The sequence below is a fragment of the Bos indicus x Bos taurus genome, chromosome 22 (assembly GCF_003369695.1).
Source record: "Bos indicus x Bos taurus breed Angus x Brahman F1 hybrid chromosome 22, Bos_hybrid_MaternalHap_v2.0, whole genome shotgun sequence".
NCBI classification, from domain to species: Eukaryota; Metazoa; Chordata; class Mammalia; order Artiodactyla; family Bovidae; genus Bos; species Bos indicus x Bos taurus.
In genome coordinates, this window is record NC_040097.1 from 45,339,258 (window position 1) to 45,364,835 (window position 25,578).

Consider the following 25,578-nt stretch of genomic DNA (forward strand, 5'->3'; position numbering starts at 1 on the left):
TAACACTTAGCTCTTTATTTTTTTTATACCTAGCTTTTCTGATACTTGTTTTTATAACATAATAATACATTATTTGTTAGATTCCTTTTTTTTTTTAACTGCATAATTGTACACATGCTTTGGTTTTGTTAAGTCACATTGCCAAATATCATTTATGTGCTCCTCTTTAGAGCTTGGCCACTCTCCTGATTACCTCCCAGATCCTTAACCAAATTGTAGAATCTCTGCTTCCTTATTGGCTCCAAAAGAAGCACCATGTTCGGGTGAAGAAGAAGGTGGAAGCTTTAAAGGCAGACATCGATGCTACATTATATGAACAGGTCGTTCTGGAAAAGGAAATGGGAACTTACTTGGTAAGTTTGGATACTGCCGAATTAAACATTGAAAGTGAATAATAATAGTCATGTGCAGAGTGTGTACGACAAATATGTACATATTCATCATCTCAGGTATGACTGCTTTCCAGCCAGTTTCCTTACCATGAAGTACTTCACAGTTAAAAAGAACAGTGTGTCAAAACGCTGCTGCCTTGAGCCTGAAATGTATGCCTAACATCCAAAGGATGAGTCCCATGAATTGTGAGACTGCTCTGCTGAGGGTGGCGGGGCCGTTTCAGAGACGGCAGGGGAGAGGCGAGACGGCCGTGGAGCCATTGTGTGCTCTGGACACTTTGTACTCAAAAACTATAAGCCCATCGCTAACGATGGAAGGCCACTTTTCTCACGTTAATAATAGGTAAAGCTCTGTGTTGTTAATCACTTGGTGCCTAAATAAGAAATAAGATTCAAGATTTTTCTATTCAGAGTCTTTCTGTTATTCAGCATGGGCTCTCTGATGTGAAGTAAAGGAAGCAGTGTACTAATTTCCCTCAACAGGCGATGGGTCTGAGTGAACGCTGGGCTTAAATGTCTCTCTCCTTAGTAACTTAACTTGCTTGCAGGGTCCTGCGTTATCTGACCGTTCTTCCCTCCTCATCTCCTATAAGTTCCTTCTTCACTCTTTTCACAAGATCAACACGAGTTATTACTGTTTTAACTCTCTCCATTTATTTGGAAATGGGGTTGTGCTTTGGGGATGCATTTATTCTAGATCGTTGCTTGCTATGCACTCATCCTTACCCCCGGGTACATTGTTTCCTTACTGAAGCCAGTGAGCTTAGAATTATATTTTCTATAAAATCATCCTGAGTGCTACATTATGAATCTAAAACAGTGTTGCCAAGCTTTGGGAAAAAGGAGTTTGATTGAGATTAAAACATTATTCCAAAGAGTAATACTTGCTTACTCACTATAGAAAGCTTGGAAAGTATGAGACAGAGTATAAAGAAAAAGAAATTCTCCATAATGTCTCCACCAGAGGTCATCCACTGGGGTCTCCTGACCCAGTTCTTCCAGTAACAGGGCCAGGGCTGTGTAGCCCTTCAGATCTCACTGTGCACTGCTCTCCCGCTCCTGGGAGCGGCTCATATCCAAACACATAGCTGTGTGAGGCTGAGATTCCATGGTGAGTATTCCAACCAGAATACTGTATTGACACACAGCAAACGATATGCCTTCTCACAAGCTAGGCATCAAAAATGTGTGTCAAAGATGTAAGTGAGTACCATCCTCCACACTCAACATTTTTTTATTTTGGAAAATGTAATTATTTTTTCAAACAATATTTTATTTATGTTAATATGCTTTTTATTTTTGAATTGAGTAAATGAGAAATATTTTTTCAGTTTTGCTTTTTAATTTCTAACACAGTAAATAATGCTAGGTATAATAACTTTTAGGAACAAAAAGTCTTTGATATCATCAGTGATTTGAAAGAGTTTAGGGCTTCAGGGACCTGAAGGTTTGGAAACTACAGATCTAGAGTAATCCCCGCACCATGCTCCTTTTCAGAGCATGAATTTTTGTGAATCCAGTTTGTCCCGTTGCTTCCCCCTGAGATTCAGGTTCAGCAGTTCTGGAGGTGGGCCTCCATTATACCCCATCAGTAGGCTTCGATGGGGCAGGGTGGTGGGGCCATTGCTCCACGTGAAGGCCTGCCTTGGTAGATCACATACAGACCGGGTGACAGACAGTTTGCAAAGGCTCTTTTTTGCTTAGGTTCTTTTTGGCTTTGTGTTGAATAGGTCATCTGTGATAGATACTGAGACTACTCTGTTCCCTATAAATGGTAGCTCTTTAAAAATACTTTCTAATTGCTTGTTGCTGGCATATCTGAATGCTCATTGGTTTTTATATTTTTTATCCAGAATTTTTGCAGAATTCTATTATTTCCAACTTTTTAAAATTTTATTGGATTTTTGTATGTAGACAGTTATTTCAGCTACAAATGAAAAATGGACATTTTCTTTTTTAATTTTAAATTTATTAATTTTTAACTGAAGAACAGTTGCTTTACAGTATTGTGTTGGTTTCTGCCCAATAGCAACATGAATCAGTCATAGGTATACATATGTCCCCTGATATTTTCTTTTTCAATTGTAATTTTATTAAGTGTGGTTGATTTACAGTGTTAATCTCTGCTGTACATCAAAGTAATTCAATTATTTTGTTGTCATTGTTTAGTTGCTAAGTTGTGTCTGACTCTTTGCGACTCCGTAAACTGCAGCACACCAGGCTTCCCTGTCCTTCTTTATCTGCCAGAGTTTGCTCAAACGCATGTTTGTTGATTCGGTGATGCCATCCAACCATTTTGTCCTCTTTCGTCCCCTTCTCCTCCTGCCCTCAGTCTTTCCCAGCATCAAAGTCTTTTCCAACCAGTCAGCTCTTCACATCAAGTGGCCGAAGTATTGAAGTTTCAGCTTTAGCATCAGTCCTTCCAGTGAATATTCCGGGTTGATTTCCTTTAGAATTAACTGGTTTGACCTCCTTGCTGTCAAAAGGACTCTCAAGAATCAGCTGCAGTACCACAGTTTGAAAACATCAGTTCTTTGGTGCTCAGCCTTCTTTATGGTCCAACTCTCACATCCATACATGACTATTGGAAAAATCATAGCTTTGACTATATGGACCTTGTTGGCAAACTGATGTTGCTGCTTTTTAATATGCTGCCTAGATTTGTCATAGTTTTTCTTCCAAGAAGCAAGCGTCTTTTAATTTCATGGCTGCAGTCACTGTCTGCAGTGATTTTGGAGCCCAAGAAAATAGTCTATCACAGTTTTTATTGTTTCCCCATCTATTTGCCATGACGTGGCAACTGCTGTGGCAGGACCGGATGCCATGATCTTATTTTTTTGAATGTTGAGTTTTAATTCAGCTTTTTCACTCCCCTCTTTCACCTTCATCAAGAGGCTCTTTAGTTATTTTCACATACTGCCATTAGAGTGGTATCATCTGTATATCTGAGGTTGCTGATATTTCTCCCAGCAATCTGTGCTTCATCCAGCCTGGCATTCTGTGTGATGTACCCTGCATTGAAATTAAATAAGCAGACGGACAGTATACTCCTTTCCCAATTTTGAAGAAGTGTTGTCCCATATCCATTCCAAATGGTTGCTTCTTGACCTGCATACAGGTTTTTCAGGGGGTAAGTATATATATATGAAAAGGAATACATATATATACATGTTTATCTAACATGGCTTGTTACAGGATATTGAATACAATTCCCTGTGCACATTTACTTGGACCTTGTTGTTTCTCCATCCTATATATAATATTACGGTTTGTGTCTGCTGATTCCAAACTCTTAACCCTCCCCGCTTCACTAATGGCTATTTTCTTTTTTCCTTCAGTCCTTCAACTTTTTATTATTTGACTCACTAATATGTTCAATACAATTTGAACACAAATAGTTATAACAGGAATCTTTATCTTGTTCCTGATTTTTTTTTTCCCCTGACCATTGAGTATTATGTATGTTCTATGTTTGTGGCAGTAACTTTTATCAGTTTAAGAAGTTTTTTCTCTTTCCTATTTGAAAAGAAGTTTTATCGTGATGTTGAATTTTATCAAAAAAAATTTTTTTTTGCTTCTGTATCTTACCTCCTTCAATTAGTATTTTCGTACGTTTCTTAATGGACCACCACGTTTGCATTTAAGTGATTAACTTCACTTGCTCAGTATTCCACATTGTGATGTTGAATATGCTAATATTCTTAAGGGTTTGTGCCATTTGCTAGCAATTTTCCTTTCTCAGTCACTGGGATAGGGTTTCCATGTTGTTTATTGTGGAAACTCTGTTGCTAACAGAGAGCCTGGCATTCAGCAGGCACTCAGTTCAATGTTGAATAAAGGACAGCTTCAGGAAAAGAGTGGCTCAGGCCTGCTGTGTGCTGGCTGTTGCCTTCATCCTGTACTTTCTTTCCTTCTCACTTACTCTGGGTGGGAAACTCTGAGATGTGTGTGAGGGGCTGGTGGGATGGATCCCCTGGAACCTGAAACTTGGTTTTCATACATGTAATAAATTAGATATGTAAAATTACTATGTCACGGATATACCATAGCATTATAAATAGTTGCTTTGTTCTTAAAGTTTGTGAATAGGTCCTCAGAATCATCTTAGTAAGTTGTTCTTTTGCTAACTTGCAGCTGATAGAGTAGCGTGTATCTTGGTTAGTGTATTTTTTTAACATGTGGTTGTTTACTTTGTTAAATTTGCTTTTTTTTTCTTTGCTTCTTGATGAAAGATAATGTCCCTGGTCTGCTGAATTGACTGAACCAAAAGTACTCAGAAGTGTCAAAGTACTGATAGTGTTACCATGTAAATACTACCACTGCAAATCCTGTTGTGAGATGGAAATGCAGAATGTGGGGTGTGCTGTTCTGTGAGGAAGGGGCTCCCTGGGTTCTGGATGCTAGAAAGGCCAGATGATGTTTATGTGACTTCTGGAGGCTGCCCTGTGGAGCATCAGAGAGAAACTGTCATCGACACATCTCTGCAGAGCCTCAACCTTGTATTTTATGAGCTAAAACAACGCAATTTTGAAAGCCAAGCATAGGCTCTCAGGATTTCTTAAGAATGAATTGTGGTAACAATGGCTTGATTGCTAAGATTTTCACTCTTTCCCAACCCTTGATTTCTTCACTCTTCAGAGAAATAAATCGATGCTATATTGCTGGGTGTATTTAAAAACCACATCTCAATGCTGCAACAGAACATAAGGAAATTCTTTCTAGTGCCAAATGCAACCAAAGAGTTGTTTAGAAACTGTTCACCACTGAATCCCCAGCTGAGTGTCAACCTGCCAGCTCCCAAAACATAGGCAGTTGGCATTACTCTTTGGCAAGGCTTGCAGACAGTCAGTGAAACTCACTCAAAATCCCTGGGTTCATTTTTCATCCAAATATCCAGAACATCTGGAAGAAGCACTTCCTGCTATCCCCAGTACTCTGTAATTCCCCAGTAATTTTGTTTGGGTATTTCATATTTTAGTAAAATAAAAAATAAAGAGACTGACTAGAAGTAGAATCTGACTTCTACTAAAGCTCTCATCTGTTGAATCTGGCGTCTGTATCTTGGTGAAAGACTGATTGTGAAATACAGTAATAATACTTAAAATTATGAATTTATAATGATTGTTTCATGTTGCTTTAAAATACTGCAGTGAGTGTTTTTCTTAAGCTGTCATTTTTGCATGTGCACTGAATGATCATGAGAGTGAGAAGGCTGGAAGCTGGCGTGGATGGCTCCCTCACCCCGTCACTGCACCATGTAGAGCGCTGCTTGGCCCCACTGGGGTAACTGTGTGAGCAGCAGGCCTCTGGGTCCTGTGGAGGAGTGGTGATGTTGCTCAGGTGATAGGTCAGAGTCACCAGTGTCCAGGCCTCCCACTTCAATGCAGGTGCCTTTTTCCAGTTATTAAAGATCACTTGCCTCTCGCAAGAATCCCTTAGAAGAAATGGAGTAGCCATCATAGTCAACAAGAGTCCAAAATGCAGAACTTGGATGCAGTCTCAAAAACGACAGAATGGTCTCTGTTCGTTTCCAAGGCAAACCATTCAATATCACAGTAATCCAAGTCTGTGCCCTGACTAGTAATGCTGAAGAAGCTGAAGTTGAATGGTTCTATGTAGACCCACAAGACCTTTTAGAACTAACACCCAAAAAAGATGTCCTTTTTATGATAGGGGACTGGAATGCAAAAGTAGGAAGTCAAGAAACTGGAGTATCAGACAAATTTGGCCTTGGAGTACAGAATGAAGCAGGGCAAAGCCTCATAGAGTTTTGACAAGAGACTGCATGGGTCGTAGCAAACACCCTCTTCCAACAACACAAGAGAAGACTCTACACATGGACATCATCAGGTGGTCAATACCAAAATCAGATTGATTATATTCTTTGTAGCCAAAGATGGAGAAGCTCTATACAGTCAGCAAAGATAAGACCAGGAGCTGACTGTGGCTCAGATCATGAACTGCTTATTGCCAAATTCAGACTTAAATTGAAGAAAGTGGGGAAAACCACTAGACTATTCAGGTATGACCTAAATCAAATCCCTTATGATTATACAGTGGAAGTGAGAAATAGATGTAAGGGACTAGATCTGATAGATAGAGTGCCTGATGAGCTATGGACTGAAATTCGTGACATTGTACAGGAGACAGGGATCAAGACCATCTCCAAGAAAAAGAAATGCAAAAAAGCAAGATGGCTGTCTGGGGAGGCCTTACAAATTGCTGTGAAAAGAAGAGAAGCAAAAAACAAAGGAGAAAAGGAAAAACATACCCATTTGAATGCAGAGTTCCAAAGAATAGCAAGGAGAGATAAGAAAGCCTTCCTCAGCGATCAATGCAAAGAAATAGAGGAAAACAGTAGAATGGGAAAGACTAGAGATTTCTTCAAGAAAATTAGAGATACCAAGGGAGCATTTCATTGAAGATGGGCTCAATAAAGGACAGAAATGGTAGGGACCTAACAGAAGCAGAAGATATTAAGAAGCAATGGCAAGAATACACAGAAGAACTATACAAAAAAGATCTTCATGACCCAGATAATCACGATGGTGTGATCACTCACCTAGAGCTAGACATCCTGGAATGTGAAGTCAAGTGGGCCTTAGGAAGCATCACTATGAACAAAGCTAGTGGAGGTGATGGAATTCTGGTTGAGCTATTTCAAATCCTAAAAGATGATGCTGTGAAAGTGCTGCACTCAATATGTTAGCAAATTTGGAAAACTCAGCAGTGGCCACAGGACTGGAAAAGGTCAGTTTTCATTTCAATCCCAAAGAAAGGCAATGCCAAAGAATACTCAAATTACAGCACAATTGCACTCATCTCACACGCTAGTAAAGTAATGCTCAAAATTCTTCAAGTCAGGCTTCAACAATATGTGAACCATGAACTTCCAGATGTTCAAGCTCATTTTTAGAAAAAGCAGAGGAACCACAGATCAAATTGCCAACATCTGCTTGATCATTGAAAAAGCAAGAGTGTTCCAGAAAAACATCTATTTCTGCTTTATTGACTATGCCAAAACCTTTGACTGTGTGGATCACAACAAACTGTAGAAACTTCTTCAAGAGATGGGAATACCAGACCACGTGACCTGCCTCCTGAGAAATGTGTATGCAGGTCAAGTCTGATGTTAAAAAATTCAGTTAACATCTGTGGGGGAGGACCTTTAGCACCCGAAGACTCAATGTGGTTAAATAGGGAGAATTCTTTTGAGTCAAGTCTTCTAGAGGCAGGCCAGATAATGCTTTCCTTTCGGATTAGACTTTCAAAGATCTGCAGCCACATTCTCCTCCCTCTGGTATGGGAATGCATGCTATTCTTATTTTTTGAAGCTGCTACAGAACTGGGGAGCAGAAGGTGAGACTCAAAATTGAGCTGTTATTCTTGACTAAATGTTTCCATAATTGATACAAGCCTTTGTTTAATTTCCAGAATACTAACAAAGTGAATTTTGACACATTTTATAGTTAGTTTCTGTTTGCTTTTATGGAGAGGAAAACTTCTGGATGTTCTTACTTTGCCATTTTTTGCTGGCGTCACCACCGTCAAGTTATTAATGGAATTTCAGGGGCAGAGATTCGTGAAGGGACCATCATGTAAGATTTCTAATAGTGATACGGGATTATTTCTTTTTACTTGGTCAGGAGCAAATTGCTTTAGATTTGCTGTAATTTACCTTAGGAAAAAAATGTAATATTTCAGTGATTTGATGTGATATGAGCAGCAAAATCATTTTTTATTCTTTATTTCAGGGACTTGAAGATAAAATGGTCTTTGAATTTAAATTCTGTTGTTGAGAAGAAGGAATTGGGAGAAACTCTTGAGATTTTTATTATTATTGTTGTTAGAGGTTCCTGCCTTGAAAGACTGCTTTCAAAAGACTGCTAAAGACTGCTCTTATTAAGTGATATTAAAACAATGCCTGTTTTCTTCTTGTTTATATTTTCAGGGCACCTTTGATGATTACTTGGAGTTATTCCTGCAGTTTGGTTATGTGAGCCTTTTCTCCTGTGTTTACCCACTGGCAGCTGCCTTCGCTGTGCTAAATAATCTCACTGAAGTTAATTCAGATGCCTTAAAAATGTGCAGAGTCTTAAAACGTCCATTCTCAGAACCCTCAGCCAGTATTGGTGTATGGCAGGTAATTATTTGAAAAAAAAATTATGATTTTTTTTAATTAAAAAATGAAGCATTGTGATTTTAAATAAAAGCTCTATGGAGAGTTTTGGAAAAATACTATCCAGTAAGAGAATCTAATCCATGTTATGGAACTTTCTACTCAACAGTAGTAGAATATACTTTCTTTTCAAGTGTTTATAGAACTTGCAACGATATGTACCATCTCCTGGGGAACTTGCAACAATATGTACCATCTCCTGGGGAATAAAACAACCTTAAAAAATTCTAAGAATTGAACTTATACACAATGTGCTCTCTGGCCATGGTGGAACCAAATTGAAAATCAGTAGCAGAAAGATGATAGGGAAATCACCAAACACTTAAAAACTAAACAACACATTTATAAATAATCATGGATGAAAGAGAATGTGTGAAGTGTGAGAACTGTCTCTTCTTTCTTATTAGTCTTGTTAGAGGTGTGACAATTGTATTGATCTTTTCCAAGGAGCAACTCTTTGTTTCATTGATCTTCTCTGTTATTTTACTGCTTTCAATTTCATTGATTTGTACTCTTACCTTTATTGTTTCCTTCTTTCTGATTCTTTTGTGTTTATTTTGTTCTTTGTTTCTAGTTTCTTGAGTAGAAGCTCAGACTATTGATTTGAGATTTTCCCTCTTTTCTGGTACATGCCTTTAGTTCTACAGATTTCTTTGTTAGCACTGCTTTACTCATATCCCCAAAAGTTTGACATGCTGTGTTTTCATTTTCAGTCAGTTCTTTGTATCTTCTGGCTACATATCATCTTGAATGAAATAGAGCAGTTTCTCCAAAAGTACACTACCACAACTCACTCAACGTGAAATAGGTAGTTTGAGTATCCTCAGAATCACAAGGAAATTGAATATGCTATTAAAAATTCCCGAAAAAGAAATATCCTGGCCCAAATGGTTTTACTGGTAAATTCTAACATTTAAAGGGAAATTAACATCAATTTTACATAATTTGTCCCAGAAAACAGAGGAGGAAGGAATATTTTCTAATTCATTCTATGAATTTAGTATCAGTATGGTAGTAAATCAGGACTAGTATAAAAGAAGATAACAGACTAATATCTGTTGTGAATAAACATACAGAACAGCTTTCAGTTTCGGTTAGTCACTCAGTCACGTCCAACTCTTTGCAACCCCATGGAGTGCAGCACGCCAGGCTTCCCTGTCCATCACCAACTCCAGGAGCCTATTCAAACTCATGTCCATCGTGTCAGTGATGCCATCCAACCATCTCATCCTCTGTTGTCCCCTTCTCCTCCCACCTTCAATCTTTCCCAGCATCAGGGTGTTTTCTAGTGAGTCAGTTCTTCACATCAGGTGGCCAAAGTATTTGAGTTTCAGCTTCAGCATCAGTCCTTCCAATGAATATTCAAGACTGATTTCCTTTAGGATAGACTGGTTGGATCTCCTTGCAGTCCAAGGGACTCTCAAGAGTCTTCTCCAACACCACAGTTCAAAAGCATCAATTCTTCTGCGCTCAGCTTTCTTTATAGTCCGACTCTCACATCCATACATGACTACTGAAAAAACCATAGCTTTGACTAGAGGAACCTTTGTTGGCAAAGTAATGTCTCTGCTTTTTAATATGCTGTCTAGATTGATCATAACTTTTCTTCCAAGGAGAAGCATTTTTAATTTCATGGCTGCAGTCACTATCTGCAGTGATTTTGGAGCCAAAAAAAAAATAAATAAAGTTTCTCACTATTTCCATTGTTTCCCCATCTATTTGGCATGAAGTGATGGGACTGGATGCCTTGATCTTAATTTTCTGAATTAAGTTTCTCACTCGCTTCTTTCACTTTCATCAAGAGGCTCTTTAGTTCTTCGCTTTGTACCATAAGGGTGGTGTCATCAGTGTATCTGAGGTTATTGATATTTCTCCCAGCAGTCTTTATTCCAGCTTGTGCGTCATCCAGCCCAGCATTTCTCATGATGTACTCTGCATATAAGTTAAATGAGCAGGGTGACAAATGCAGCCTTGATGTACTCCTTTCCCAATTTGGAACCAGTCTGTTGTTCCATGTTCAGTTCTAACTGTTGCTTCTTGACCTGCATACAGATTTCTCAGGAGGCAGGTAAGGTAGTCTAGTATTCCCATCTCTTTAAGAACAGCTTAATAATAGCTTAACTAATAAGAGTTAGCAGTATATGAGGAGAATTATATACCATGACAAGTGGAATTTTGTCCAGGGATGCAAGCTCTGGTTCAATATTCAAAATCAACCAGTGTAGTCTACCATAGTTATATTCCAAAGAAGAAAAAAAATCTCATGATTATATCAGTCAGTATATATAAAGCATTTGGCAACATCCAACACTCATTCATTTTTTAAACTCTCAGAAACATAGGAATAGAAGGATATTGCTTCAACTTGATAAGGAACATCTATTTCAAAAAGCTTAAAGCTAACAACCATACTTGTTAGTGAAAGATTGAATGCTTTCTAAGATTAGGAACAATGCAAGAATGTCCACTGTCCCTACTCTTATTGAATATTGTTCTAGAAATTCTAACTAGTCCTCCTCAGGCCAATTATGTCTCCAATTTACCCACCCACTGACCACACGTACATGAGGAAGCCCAGTCAAGGTCAGCTAGACCAAAAGTTGTCCACCTGCAGAATAATGAACTAAAGAAATGGTTGTTGTTTTTAAGTTACAGAGTTTGGGATGATTTGTTACACAGCAGTGTCTAATATAGGAGGACTCAATATCCTAAATGTATCAGTTCTCCTCTAATTTACAAATAAGTTAACCTAAAAATTAGCTGATAAATGTAGCACTATCCCCATGGAAGTTCTTCTTTTAATTAGATAACTTACTGTCAAGTTCATAGGGCAAAAGAAATGAAGTAGAATAGCAGGAAAACTCTAAGGAAGGTCAGGGACACACCTTCCTACATATTAAAATATGTTACATAAACTCACTTGTTAAAGTAGAGTGGTCCTGGTACATTATTCAGACAGATCAATGGAACAAAATAGAAAGTCCAGAAATTCAGTATGTGATAGGTAAAATCTGTTAAATGGAGAAAATCATCAACTGTCTACTGATAGTATTGGGGTAATTAAATCTCCAAATGAGGGGATAAGGGAGTTTGCTCTTCAAAAGTTAAGAGGGAAAAAAAGGCAAGACAGACAAGGAGAGAAAATATTCACAACACATACATCTGCCAGAGAACTTGTGTTCAGATTACGTGAAGGACTCTTGCAACTCAGTAATAAGACAGTTAAATAAAGACATGGACAAGATTTGAAGAAATGCTTCACCAAAGAATATATACAAATAATCAATGAACTCAAGGAAAGATTTAGAATTAGCTACCGGGAAAATACGCAAGAAAACCACAGTGAGATTGCACTATATACCTGTTTTAAAATGAAGACTAGTGGTGCCAAGTGTTGGCAATAATGTGTAGTACCTGGAACTCTCATACATTACCAATAAAAATGTAAATGGTTACTTTGAAAAACTAAATTGCAATTTGTAAAAAAAAAAAAAAATAGTTCAACATATACCTACCATACCCCAGCACCTCTGTTCTTAGAAATCCAGGGGAAAGAACATATCCCTGCAAAGACTGTACAGGAGTATCCATAGTAACTTTATTCAGAATAGTCCAAGACTGGAAACAACCCAGTTTACCAAACAACCCACTAGGTAAGTGGGTAAAAAAATCATGATATATTCATACAGTGGAGCGCTGCTGCTGCTGCTAAGTCGCCTCAGTCGTGTCCGACTCTGTGCGACCCCATAGACGGCAGCCCACCAGGCTCCCCCATCCCTGGGATTCTCCAGGCAAGAATACTGGAGTGGGTTGTCATTTCCTTCTCCAGTGCATGAAAGTGAAAAGTGAAAGTGAAGTCGCTCAGTCCTACTCAGCAATAAAAAGAAGAATAAATTACTGATAACATATAATATGGATCAACCTCAAAGTCATGTTGAGTGAAAGAAGGAGACATAAAAGCATATATACTGTGTGAATCTAACTATATAAAATTCTGGAAAAACTAATATATAGTGACAAAAAAATAGATCAAAGTTTGCTTGGTGCCAGGTATGAAGAGAGGGGTGGATTGCAAAGCATTGTGAGGAATCTTTGGGGGAAAATGGAAATATCCTTTTGTGATAGTGGTTTCCCAGGTGAGTAATAAAGTGTATATCATAAATGAGTGCAATTTATTATATGTAAATTATAACTCATGATAAGTGATATTTAAAAATCAAAAAGTTTAGATAGAAGTGTATTAGAAATGCAGGAAGTCAGACACTGTCCTGTGCTGCCGATGGGAAGGCGAACTGATCAACCCTGGGAAGTTCAGCTTGGTACTATCAGAATAACGAATACAGTGGCACCTTTGACTCAACTATTCCACTTTCAGGAATTTATTCTACTTCCACACTTCTTAAAGGATGTGTTTGCAGGGTTTCTAATTGTAGCATTGTTTGTAATAATAACCAGTAAGGAAATGATTAAATAAACCTTGGTACATTCATGTGATAAAATACTTAAGCAGTAGTGACTCAAGGCTTAAGTTGTGACTTAAGAATGATGATCTCTGTGTCCTGACACAAAATAACTTCCACAGCATCTTAAGTGACGAAAGCAAGGGACTTGACAATGTGTATTATGCTGAGAGGAGAATAAGAAAGTGTTTGTGCAAGTTTGCTTATATTTGTTTGCAGACAAAGTGTGTGGAAAGTTATATAAGAAATTAATAATAGTGGTTATCTTGTGGAAAGAACAGAAACTGACAAGGGGAAGAAAGGGGACAAGGAGACTCTTCCCTGTACACTGGTAACATTTGATTTTTGATTGAATTTATAATTAAATAAATAGAAATTTAAAGCAATTTTAGGAGAAGGTAAAGTCCTGCATAGATTTGTTATAAAGAAAACTGTCAAAAATAATAAGATTACACAAAGGATTTTTTAAAATACAAGATGGTAGGTAATCTTCATGGGACAAGATTTCATTAAGTTGAGATTAGATAATCTTCATGGGACAAGATTTTATTAAGTTGAGCTTCAATCATGTTTTGCTTCTATATTTCTAGTGGTAATTGCATTTCTTAGAATTAGTAAGTTCTTAAGTAGTGATCACCAAGTGCTGTGCACACAAAAAAGAAAGAACAATGGTCACAACGTTTCCCCAGTCCACACTCAGTAATGTGCACTGGTCGTGGGACCCTGCATCACAGAGGTCTTGGTAGGTCTCAGTGGGGCCTGGTATCTGTGTTTTTCTAAAGTTCTACAGGTGATTTGGTAAATGCCACTAGAAAGGAATCATTGTAACTGGTGCCTTGGGTATGGCTGAACCAGATGTGATGTGTGGTCTGTTAAGTAGGACAGTTTCACAAAATGAATTCTATTTAAAGTCATCTTTATTTTTGAATATAAAACATTCCCTCTGATTGCACTACTTTCGTTTCCCTTTAGATATGCATAGAGTCAACTAACTTTAATAGTGTATTTTTCTTGGATGTGTTCCAAATTCAGGTCCCTGCCCACCTCCAGTTGGAAAGATAGAACATATTGTTTGGGATATTCAAGCCTAAAGTATCTGAAATACCTTCTATCAGTATGGCTTTTTTGACCTAAATAAAATCATGGCATTATAGAGAAAAAGTTTTACATATTCTTGGAATGTTTAGAACTAAGGAAAGACTTTTTCTTTGACTTTAAATAACATGAAAAAGGAGGATGAAATATGGACACAGTCATTGTGGTTTTTGGGCTTCCCAGGTGGCGCTGTGGTAAAGAGTCTGCCTGCCAATGCAAGAGGCATGGGTTTGATCCCTGGGCCAGGAAGATCCCCTGGAGAAGGAAATGGCAACCCTCTTCAGTATTCTTGCCAGGAAAATTTCCATACGCAGAGGAACCTGGCGTGCTACAGTCCATGGGGTCTCAAAGAGTCGGACATGACTGAGCACACATGCAATTGTGATTTTTCATTTCACACTTTTTTTTTTCTTTCAGTTGGCTTTTGAAACAATGAGTGTTATATCTGTGGTCACCAACTGTGCTCTGATCGGAATGTCACCACAAGTGAATGCACTCTTCCCAGAGTCAAAAACAGACCTCGTTTTGATCGTAGTAGCCGTGGAGGTAAGTGAACATTTAAGTCTATTTTAAATAGTCTGTATGTCAGATGCCCGTGTTCTTCTAAAGCAGTGATGTCCCTGCCTGTCAGTGATGGGGCAGTTCAGTGACTTGCATTAACTGGTTAGAAGGCAAAGCAGTTCAGGTAATGGAACACACGAGGATCCAGGCTGTGCGTTCTTGGTTGTTGCCTACGTACAAAACAGTCACCATGGTACAAACAGGACTGTTACTTTTCCAGCCATTGTGCTGGTGTGTCTAGTGCTGAGGAGATAAATCCTATTTGAAGTAGAATTCTGTGGACTTAATATTTTTTTTTAGTCAGTTTTAGGGAATCTGTAACTTCTACTTTCTTAAGCAAATAAATCCTAAGAAATGCTTTTTGATCATGACTTGTTTAAAGTCTCATTTGCAGCAGGTATGGGATTCATCGTAAAACGCTCTACAACTCCAAGATGTAAAGAATAGGAAGACCCATAATATCACATACAAAGTATAAGTTGGCTGTCTGTGTATTTCTTTGACATTTAACTTGTTTATCATATTTCTGAATACAGATTACTGTACATCTTGAAAATGAAGCTCTAATCAATAACAAATGGAAGAATGTGCAGGAATTTTCTTCTTGTGATTATAGTTGTCAAGGATACTGTGATCTTTCCTTTTTAGATATTAAAAAAAATAGAATAGTAGTAAAAGTTTGTCAAAGCAGAACTTAGTAGGGTCACAGAGCGGTGATTCAGGACTTAGGGCTAACCCTAAGAAATGAAATGAACTTGTACATTTCTGGTAGTAGAAGAAAGAGATTCTGCTTTGTTCTGTTTGCTCTTTTAGCTTGTTCGGCAGGAATCTGTGTTCATGATAGAAGTTGTGTATAGGGTATGTGTTTTGGAGAAGGATTTTAGATAGCAGCAAGTAGGAAGAGAAACGACTGAGCGACTTCACTTTCACTTTTCACTTGCATCCATTGGAGAAGGAAATGGCAACCCACTCCAGTGTTCTTGCTTGGAGAATCCCAGGGACGGGGGAGCCTGGTGGGCTGCCATCTCTGGGGTTTCAGAGTCAGACACGACTGAGGCGACTAGCAGCAGCAGCAGGAAGAGAAAGAGAATGTTTTGCAGATAAAAGTAAGCCTGTTTTGAATTTTGTTGGCTGAACAGGATTTTGGAGAGCTATTTGCAAGGTGACTTACCACCTGTGGCAGTGAAAGAACAAGACAGAGGTCCCTCAGACGGGATGGCCAACCAACCAGGCTCACAGTGCATCTTCTTGATTTAAGACACGGCCCTTAACTCTGCAGATCTTGGAGGCTGTCTTTGTCAGCACATCCGGAGCTCATTAGTGGCTTTCAGCTTTAGGGCTGGCTTTCATTTAAAAATCATGAGGCTCAAGGAACTGACCAGAATACCAGGTAGTTTATTTGCCATAAGGAGACTTTTCCAATGCTTATAACAGTCCGTGTTCAAGTAGAAGTGGAACTGGTTATTAGATGGTTTCTTAGTGAATTTAGTGGCAGAGAAAGAGGAGTGTAATAGGCTTAAGAGATTCAGAAAACCTAAAAATCATTCCTTCCTTCAAACAGAGCAGAGCTCTGTCTGAGCCGGGTCTCGGTGTCCCATCATCAGCTTCTAAGCAGTGATGGGTGATTTCAACACTTCCCACTTCTTGATTTTGCTGTCACTTTTTCTAGACTCCTGGCTGGCCCAGTCTTCCTATATATTCCCCTTCATTACGCCAGTGTTTTCTTTTGTATCAGTGATCTCTTAATCAGATATCAGGAACTGATCTCTTAATCAGTTTTAGCAGGAACTTTGTTGTCCTGAGGTTCTAACCCTTATGCCTCCTCTTAGCATTTTAGTATCTTCCTGTAGTATTCAAGCAACTATTTTACTGTCATTATCTAAATTGGCTCTTTAGAGTACAACAGAAATAAAAGCCTTGATTAAAAACTCTTGTGAGGAAAAACCTTAAGTTTTCTATAGAAAACATATTCTTTAATTGTGACTTTAATTTTTACTTTGTTACATTTTTAAGCCTTTTATTTTGAAATAATTATAATTCAAAGGAAGTTGGAAAGATAGTACAGAGGTCCTAGGCACCCTTCACCCAGTTCGCCCCAGTGGTTACAACTTACATAACTGTAACATGATTTCAAAACGGAGACCTTGACACTGGTATAGTGTGTGTGTGGTTGTCATTTTATCACATGTATTGATTCATTAAACCCCTACAGTCAAGATATGTGCATTTCCATCATCACAAAGGTCCCCCTCCTCCTGCCCCCTTATAGTCACACTGGTATTCTGGTCCCTCAGCTCACCTCTGTGAGCATCAGTGGTCATGAATCTCTTCTCCATCTCTATAATTTTCTCATTTTGAGAATGCTATGTTATATGAACGGCAACCTACAGTCTGTAAACTTTTCTTTGATAACTTGTTATTGGTAAATTGTGTCTCCCCCAAAAGTCTGTTGAATTCCTGACCCCCAGCACCTCAGAATGTGACCTGATTTGGAAATGGAGTTGTTACAGCTCTAAGTAGTTCCAGTGAGGTCATACTGGAGTAGAGGAGACCCTTATCCAGTATGACCATTGTCCTGACAAGAAGAGAAGAGACACAGAAACCCAGGGGAGAGTGCCCTGTGACGAAGGAGACAGAGATGGAAGCGCTTTAGCTCCAGGCCACGGAACCCGAGGACTGCCGTTAACCGCCAGAACCCAGGCAGCACCAACGGAGCAGTCACCCATCCAGGTTTCAGAGGGAGCAGGGCCCCTGAAGCCATGACTTCAGACTCCAAGTCTCCAGATTGTGAGACAATACATTTCTGTTGTTTAAACCACCTGGTTCCTGATACTTTGTCGTGGCAGGCCTGGAAAACTGTGTTGTAACCTTTCTGTTTGAAGAACTTCCTTTAACCAATGCTAGCAATAAATTCTCTTAGCTTTTCTTTATCTGATCACTGTTTTTCCCCCTCTTTGATTCCTGAAGGATAGTTTCATAAGGTATGGAATTCGTGGATTACAATTCTTTTCTTTCAGCACTTGAAAAATATTCTGGCACATCCTTCTCCAAGGTTTAGGTGAGGAATCTGTTTTTATTCAGACCGATGGTAGGTACTGTTGCACTTTTCCTCTGGTTGCTTTTGAAGTTTTTTCTTTAGTTTCCCCAAATTGAGTTAAATGGGTCTTGGTGTGGATTGATTTATTTGTTTGGGGTTTACTTCACTTCTTAGATCTTTAGGCTTATTCTTTCACCAAATTTGGGGAAATTTCAGGCCTTATTTCTTCGGATACTCTTTCTTCTTTCTTTTCTCCATTTGGGATTCTGATAATCTGAATTTTTTTTTTTTTCCCTACAGATCGCTAAGGTTCTGTTCATCTTCTCTGTTTTCTCTCTGCTGTTCAGGTTGGGTGAATTCTATTCATATTCCTCAAGTTCATTGATTCTTTCCTCTGTCATTTCCACTATACTGTTGACCCCATCTACTGAGTTTTTAAAAGTTTCTGGGATTACATTTTTCAGTTCTAAAAGTTCCATTTAGTTCTGTGTTGTAATTATAACATCTGGGTTTTGTTTGTTTTGCTGAGATTTTCTGTTTTTCCATTTGTTCCAAGAGGATTTGTACTTGATTGTTGAAACTTTTTTTTTTACAATGACTTGTATTCACTCAGGCTGCTCTAACAAAATTCTGTAGACTGGCTGGCCTAAATAAGACATGTATTTCTCACAGTTCTGAAGTCTGGAAGTCCAAAATCAAGGTGCTGGCAGATTTTGTGCTTGTAAGGGCCTTCTTGGCTTGTTGAGAGCTGCCTTCTTACTTGCTGGTGTCTTTTTTTTTTTTTTTTTTTTAAGGTCACTAATCCCATCATGGGGTTTCACCTTCAGGACCTCATCTCAACCCTCCTGTGCACCACTGGCTTCATGAGAACCGAATGATGTCTGCTTTTCTATCTCAGAAAATAGGCTACTCCCTAGAGTAGTGACTAAAACACTATAGGGATGCAGTTCAGTGTTTAGATGACTGTTGAATTAACGGAGTTTTAAAAAGGAAGCTGGGAATTTCAGTGTTTATTTAAAAAGGGAAGATGGATATTTTTGGATAAATTTATTTTCAGTATTAGTTATATATCTATATTTGTTAGTGTATAACATTTTCTGAGTCCTGCCTGTACAACACAAAAGGATGCCCAGTGCTCATCCTTTTCACTCCTTAGTTAAATAAATTACACTCAGTATTGAGTGTGGCTCCCCAGGTGGCACTAGTGGTAAAGAACCTGCCTACCAATGCAGGAGACGTAAGAGACCTGGGTTTGATTGGGAAGATCCCCTGGAGGAGGAGATGGCAACCCACCCCAGTATTCTTGCTTGGAAAATCCCATGGACAAAGGAACCTGGTGGGCTACAGTCCACAGGATCACAAAGAGTTGGACACGACTGAGCGGCTAACTCTACTCTATGTATATTTCACTGAATCTGGTGCTAAGAGAAGACAAAGCCATCTTTTTATTTTTGTCTTCAGGGATTCTGCTCCTTCTGTTTTGTCTTTTTTCGTTGAAGTATAGTTGATTTACAGTGTTGTGAAGAATTCTGCTGCTTCATGTAGTCAAGAAGAAATGGATATCTAAAACCACACTGTACACACCCACAGGTATCTTTAGTTTAGTACGTTTACCAGAGATGCAGCTGGGCAGGAGAAGGACATGCCAAGTAAATGGTCTGTGGAGCAGAAACCCATGAATTTCGTTCAAAGACAGCAGACCCTTTCCTGGCTATATCTTTTTCCTTTGGTAAGCTCTTGGGACCTCTGTAGCCTGTTTTGAAAAGTCCTGGATGTGACTTCATTCTGATTTCCCAGAGCAGTTAGAAAAACACCTTCCTCCATGCTGGTGGAGACATCTGACTCAGAATTCTGACCCTATGTTAATCTACTCTGAGGATGTCAGTTAGGTGTTCCTGTTGACCGGAAGCATAGGAGACAAAAGCACAGCCGTGGGCTCATTTAGAGTCAGTCACGACATAGAAGAAAGGTGTTTAAAATTAATCCACATAGGCCAAAATGCCAGCAGTGTTTTAGGCTGTTTTGTTTCTTCTACGTTTACACCTCTGAATAAGAAGTATTTCCTTTGGTTGCCAAGGCTAACGTCCTGTAAGAGAAGAATGATTGTTTTTGGTGTGTGCTTGTTTTGATGAGGATATAATTGTAATGTTATGAATATTTACTAATATGGAGATCATTACTAATGTGGCAATCACCGGGAATAAGTCAAAGGGCCAGGAGGTATGAGGAGGTTGTAATAGATAAATGTGTACTGCTCTTTCACTTTCTTTGTTTCTTTTTCTTTTATTGTAGTAAAGCATAAATAACATAAATTTACCATTTTAACCTCTTATAATTTTTTAGTTGTATTAATAAACACATTATGTGAAATTTACCTTCTTAACCGTTTTTAAGTGTATAGTTCTGTGGCATGAAGTACCTTGATATTGTTAAGCAATCATCAGCACCGTCCATCTCTAGAATTTTTTCACCTTCCCCAGCTGAAGTGCTGTACCCATTAAATACCAACTCCACATTCTACCTGCCTCTAGACTGTAGTAACCTCTAGAAACCTGATGTAGGTGGAATCATACAATATTTATCCTCTGACTTATTCATCTTAGCATAATGTCTTCAAGGTTCATTTATGTTATGAATTTCTTTTTAAGATTGAAAATGCTATTCATATATGCCTATATATCACATTTTATTTATCTCTTGACCCATCAATGGACAGACACACTGCTCGTCCACCTTTTGTCTGTTGTGAATAATGCTGCTACAAACATGGGTGTTCAGATATCTGTTTGAGTTCTGTGCTTTCACTTCTATGTATATAGCCAGAGAGTTGCTGCTGGATTACGTGGTAATTCTAGGTTTAATTTTTTGAGGAACCTCTTGTTATAACCTCTGCTACGCCATTTGTCGTAGCAGCTGCATCATTTATATTCCCACTAGCAATGCACAGGGTTCTAGTTTCTTCATATCCTTGACAACACTGATATTTTCTGTTTTTTTGGATAAGTCATCCTAATGGTGTGAGGTAGTTGAGCATCTTTTCATGTGCTTCTTGGCCATTTGTGTATCTTTTTCAGGGAAATGTCTATTCAAATCCTGTGCCCATTTTTTAATTGTGTTGTTGGTTTTTCAGTTGTTATTGGAATCCTTTATATATTCTAGATGTCAGTCTCCTATTGGATATATGATTTGCAAATACTTGTCCCATGCTGTGGGTTGCCTTTTCACTTGATTGATACTATCCTTTGATACACAGAAGTCCAACTTACCTATTTTTTTTCTTTTGCTTTTGGTGTCATATCTAGGAATTCATTACCAACTCTAATGTCATGATGCTTTTGCTCTATGTTGTCTTCTAGGAGTTTAATAGTTTTAGATACTAAGTCTAGATCTTTGATTTAATTTTTGTATAACTAAATTTGTATATGAAAAGGGTCCAGATTCATTCTTTTGCATTTGAATATCTAGTTTTTCCACAATCATTTGTTGAAAAGACTGTCTTTTCCCCCAGTGAATGGTCTTGGCACCCTTGTCAAAAACATTTGACCATATATGTGGGGGTTTATTTCTTTGCTCTTTATGCCATTGGTCTATATATCTGTCTTTTTTCTTTAAGCCAGTTTATTGTGGTATGATTGACATACAAAAAGCTGTACATATTTAATATGTACAATTTGATGAGTTTGGAGACAAGTAATAGCTCTCTTTATGCCAGTACCCCACACTGCTTTGATCACTATAACTTTGTAGTTAAGTTTTGAAGTCAGAAAATATGAAACTGCTCAACTTTGTTCTTTTTTTTCAAGATTGTTTTGGCTGTTTGGGTGTGCATTTGCTTTAAAATGCTTTTAGTAACTATAGGTACTTAGTTTCTGATGTTTTAAAACTGTTGCTCAAAAGCTGTGTTATATTGGCACAGATTGGTATTGAAATAAGTCCTCTTCTTCTGCCACAGTATTGTATTTGAAGGTTTATTTGTTTTTATTTTATTTACTTTCATATAATTGAGTGGACTTAACTTTGGTTTCTAAATTGAGAATTTTAGGGAATTCCCTGGCATGGTTAGGACTCCATGTTTCACTGATGAGGGTGCAGGTTCAGTTCCTGGTTGGGGATCTAAGAGCCCACAAGCTGCATGGGATCCATGTGTGGCCAGAACATGAAATTTCAAATAATAGAGAATTTTGTGTGTCAGAACAAAATCAAGCTCAGCAAAAGTGTTAGAAGTAACCAAAAAAAATTGAGTACGTTAGCTAATTTTATTTCAGTGTTGCTGAGACCTGAGCTGAATGCCATCTGGTCTTGTAATGAATCCCAAAAGTGGAAAGTTTACAAATAAATTAGAAAATGTAAGTTTTTGGTTTCTTACCATATACATTAAAAAAAAAAAAATCGTACTGACATTCTAAATTCAGAATATTATGAAAAGTCCATCAACAGAATTAATGGATCAAATTAATATTTCTAAGATTTCTCTCTTTGATCGCAAGTATGTTTTCCAGATTGAAATCATATTTTATTTCCTGTTTTTCCTATAGTTTAGGTAAAATGTTACTATTGAATTAAATATTTAAAAATATTTTGTTAGTAGTATATTAAATAAACAACATGGTGTACTTTTATATATACATTCATGGCCCATGAAAAAGTGGAAATTTCACTAATTTGAAAAGGCTATAATAAATAAGCCATAGGTATATGTAAAGTGGATTCTTATATAATTTTTAACATATTCATGGAAAAAGAAATTTAAGACATTTTAAAGGTTTTTTCCTCCAAATTAAGTAACATTTAAATACATTTATGTGATGATAATCTGTTAACAAAACAAAGAAGATGTAGAAAATGCAACAATTTAATATAGTTGATGTTGAGAGTTAGTGTTCTCATATTTAAATTGTGGATTAATTGGTCATTTCAGCATCTTTTCTGGTTCACATTTTCAAAGCCAGGAAACTTTAATTTTTATTTAGGTTTTTGACTCTTCAGAATTTTAAAAAATAATTTATTTATTTGGCTGTACTAGATCTTAGTTGCGAGGCATGTGGGGTCTAGTCCCTGACAAATGATCAAACACAGGCCGCCTGCATTGGGCATGCAGAATCTTAGCCTCTGGACTACCAGGGATGTCTTGGATTAAAAAATCCTATGTTTCTTTCTTTTTTTTTTTTTAACTTGATTGAGTGTGCAATGTAAAATTGAATAAAAAACAAAAATAATCTTCATTTTATGTTGGTAGCTGTATCGTGTTACAACTTTTGTGTATTTACTGCCATCTAGTGTTTTAAAAAATCATGACACTTTTATTTGTATAATAGCTACAGAAATTTATTACAGACTAAGAGAATAGCCTACTAATATATGAAACTATATCATGGAATCATATAAAAATACCATTTCTAGGTTAAAATAGTCAAATGCTGGGAACTTCATCAAGTTCATCCCACAGGATTAAATTAGTACCTAAATAGTCTCTCTTAAATCATCATCATCATTCTCACTTCTGAGACAAATTTAGCTCACTTTTTATTGAAAGTTTTAATATGCCGAATTTTAATTGTTTTAAATGCAGAATTATACAAAGATCTCCAATTCCTAAAAGATAGAAATGGCCTAAATTCCTTTAAATGTCAAATGTTTGATAATCTTTTATTTTAGTGTTAAATGCGCTCACAGTTTTCTTTTAATTCTAAACTTGGCAAGATGCTTCAAACATATTGAATGCTAACAATTCACCTACTAAATGCTGTTCTTTTTCTAGGGTGAAAATGAATTAACTTTTCACCTACAAATTACACTGCATTTCTTTTTTAAAAAAACTTTTTCTTTATATTGGAGTATAGCCAGTTAACAATGTTGTGATAGTTTCATGCTAGAAATTACACTGCATTTCTGATGATTAGGTTCTGGTGACCAGCAAGCCAGTCTGCACTGTGCATGTTTAATTGATAGTTTTAAAAGATCACTTTATTGCAGTTTCTTCTTCTTCTTCTTTTTTTTTTTTAAAGAATGTAAGTTAGGTAAATTTTTTTTTTCTAGTGCAGGCAGGAGGAGAAGGGGGTGACAGAGGATGAAATGGTTGGATAGCATGACTGACGTAGTGGACATGAGTTTGCGCAAACTCCGGGAGATAGTGAAGGACAGGGCAGCCTGGCGCGCTGCAGTCCATGGGGCACCACTTAGTGACTAAACAACAACAAAGGAAACAGAGCTGATTCTCATCTCTCTGTAATGACTAAAGGTGTCTCCCGAGAGGGAACCAAACCTTTAGGATTCTTTTATGCCCTGACTCAAGGCTTCATTTTCCTGTTTAAAAAAATAATTAGTTTCAGACTTAAAGAAAAGTTGCAAACGTACTACAGTTAATTCCTATGTATCCCTTTGTTAGGGGTTACTAATTCGGAACATTTTGCCATATGTGTGCTTGCTCTCTCTGTCTCTTGACTGATTTACATCTGTATCTACTGATACACAGAGATATTTCCCACTATGGAGATTCTATTTCTGCACTGCCTTTTAATGCATTGTTGCCCTGGGCCAGTCACCTTGTCTCATAAGCTCATCTCCTTGACTGCCTGAGGCCAGTGCAGCATCCTCCCCAGGAATGCTCTGAGGAGTAGAATAAGAAATGAAATGTGTGTATCCCTGATCAGAAGCGTCTGGCATGGAGCAGGTGCTGAACATAACGCAGGTCTTGTTATCACCTTTACAAGGCAAGATATTGTGCATGTGAAATGCCAAACACAGAGCTGGGCACCTGGTAAAGGCTCAGGGGATATGAACTGCAGTTCTAACCATCTCTGCATTAGCAGAATAAAACTTTTGTTATCTTTATCAGGTCTTAATTGCTGCATGCAGGATCCTCATTCTGTCATGCAGCATCTTTCTTTGCAGCCCTCAGACTTCCTAGTTGAAGCACCCTAGCTCAGTAGTGGGGGTGCATGGGCTTAGTTGCTCTGCGACATGTGGGATCTTAGTTCTTCAACCAGAGCTCAAATGTGTGTCCTCTGCATTGCAAGGCAGATTCTTATCCATGGGCCACCAGGGGAGTCCCTAACATCAACTTTTTAATGAAAGATTTTGCTGTACATTTGGGAAATACACGAACAAAATCCCTGGGCAAAATATTAAAATTATGTTATTTATAAGAAAAGGTGAACTGACTTTTCTTTATGGTACAGTGGTTAAGAACATAGGCTCTGGATTCAAATCCTGACTCCAGTTTGACAAGTTACGTGTCTTTGAATGAATTTGAACAATTCAGTACAATTGTTATGCTGACAAATGAATAAATGCACTTGGTGTGCTTACCACAGTGCTTGGCAAGATTAAGCATTCATATTTGTTGTTATTGTTGTCTCAGAGGAAAATAACTGTTCCCATAACAATCTCTTCACCTGGATGAAAGGTCTGATTAAATTTTTCGATTTCAGTTTAAAAACTTGCCTAGGAAGGAACCCGCAACCAACTCTTCATCTGATCTCCACTTCCCAGTGTCAGAGCATGTGTTGGGCTCCTGGGAAGGTAAAGGTTTTTGACCTTTGGGTTAGAATCCTTTGGGATGAAATTATTGAACTGGGGGTTTTCCTTCTTCCTTTTGCTTCACATAATCTTGGTAATTTTCTGGTCTTTTACTGCACTGTCCCCCTCTTCAGTATTATCAAAATGAAACATTGGTCTGTGTTCTCTTAACAGTGTGGGAATAATTAAAGATAGTCAAAGTAAATTCTTTTATTGGATATATTAATTATTGTGTGCTTATAATATGGCAGGCATTATCAAGGTGGCTCAAATGGTAAAGAATCTGCCTGCAATGTGGGAGACCTGGGTTCGATCCCTAGGTCAGGAAGATCTCCT

The 25,578-nt window shown here is 37.8% G+C and overlaps 1 protein-coding gene across 4 annotated transcripts in view; it reads left to right on the plus strand.

The window, feature by feature from the left end:
* The window catches only part of ANO10 (anoctamin 10), a 228,247-nt gene that overhangs the window by 47,977 nt on the left and 154,692 nt on the right, over nucleotides 1-25,578 (plus strand). For all 4 annotated transcript variants that reach the window (XM_027522171.1, XM_027522173.1, XM_027522172.1 and 1 more), the window contains exons 9-11: nucleotides 171-353; nucleotides 8,344-8,535; nucleotides 14,544-14,672. In XM_027522171.1, the coding sequence (XP_027377972.1) occupies nucleotides 171-353; nucleotides 8,344-8,535; nucleotides 14,544-14,672 (504 nt within the window). The remainder of the gene's footprint in view (nucleotides 1-170; nucleotides 354-8,343; nucleotides 8,536-14,543; nucleotides 14,673-25,578) is intronic.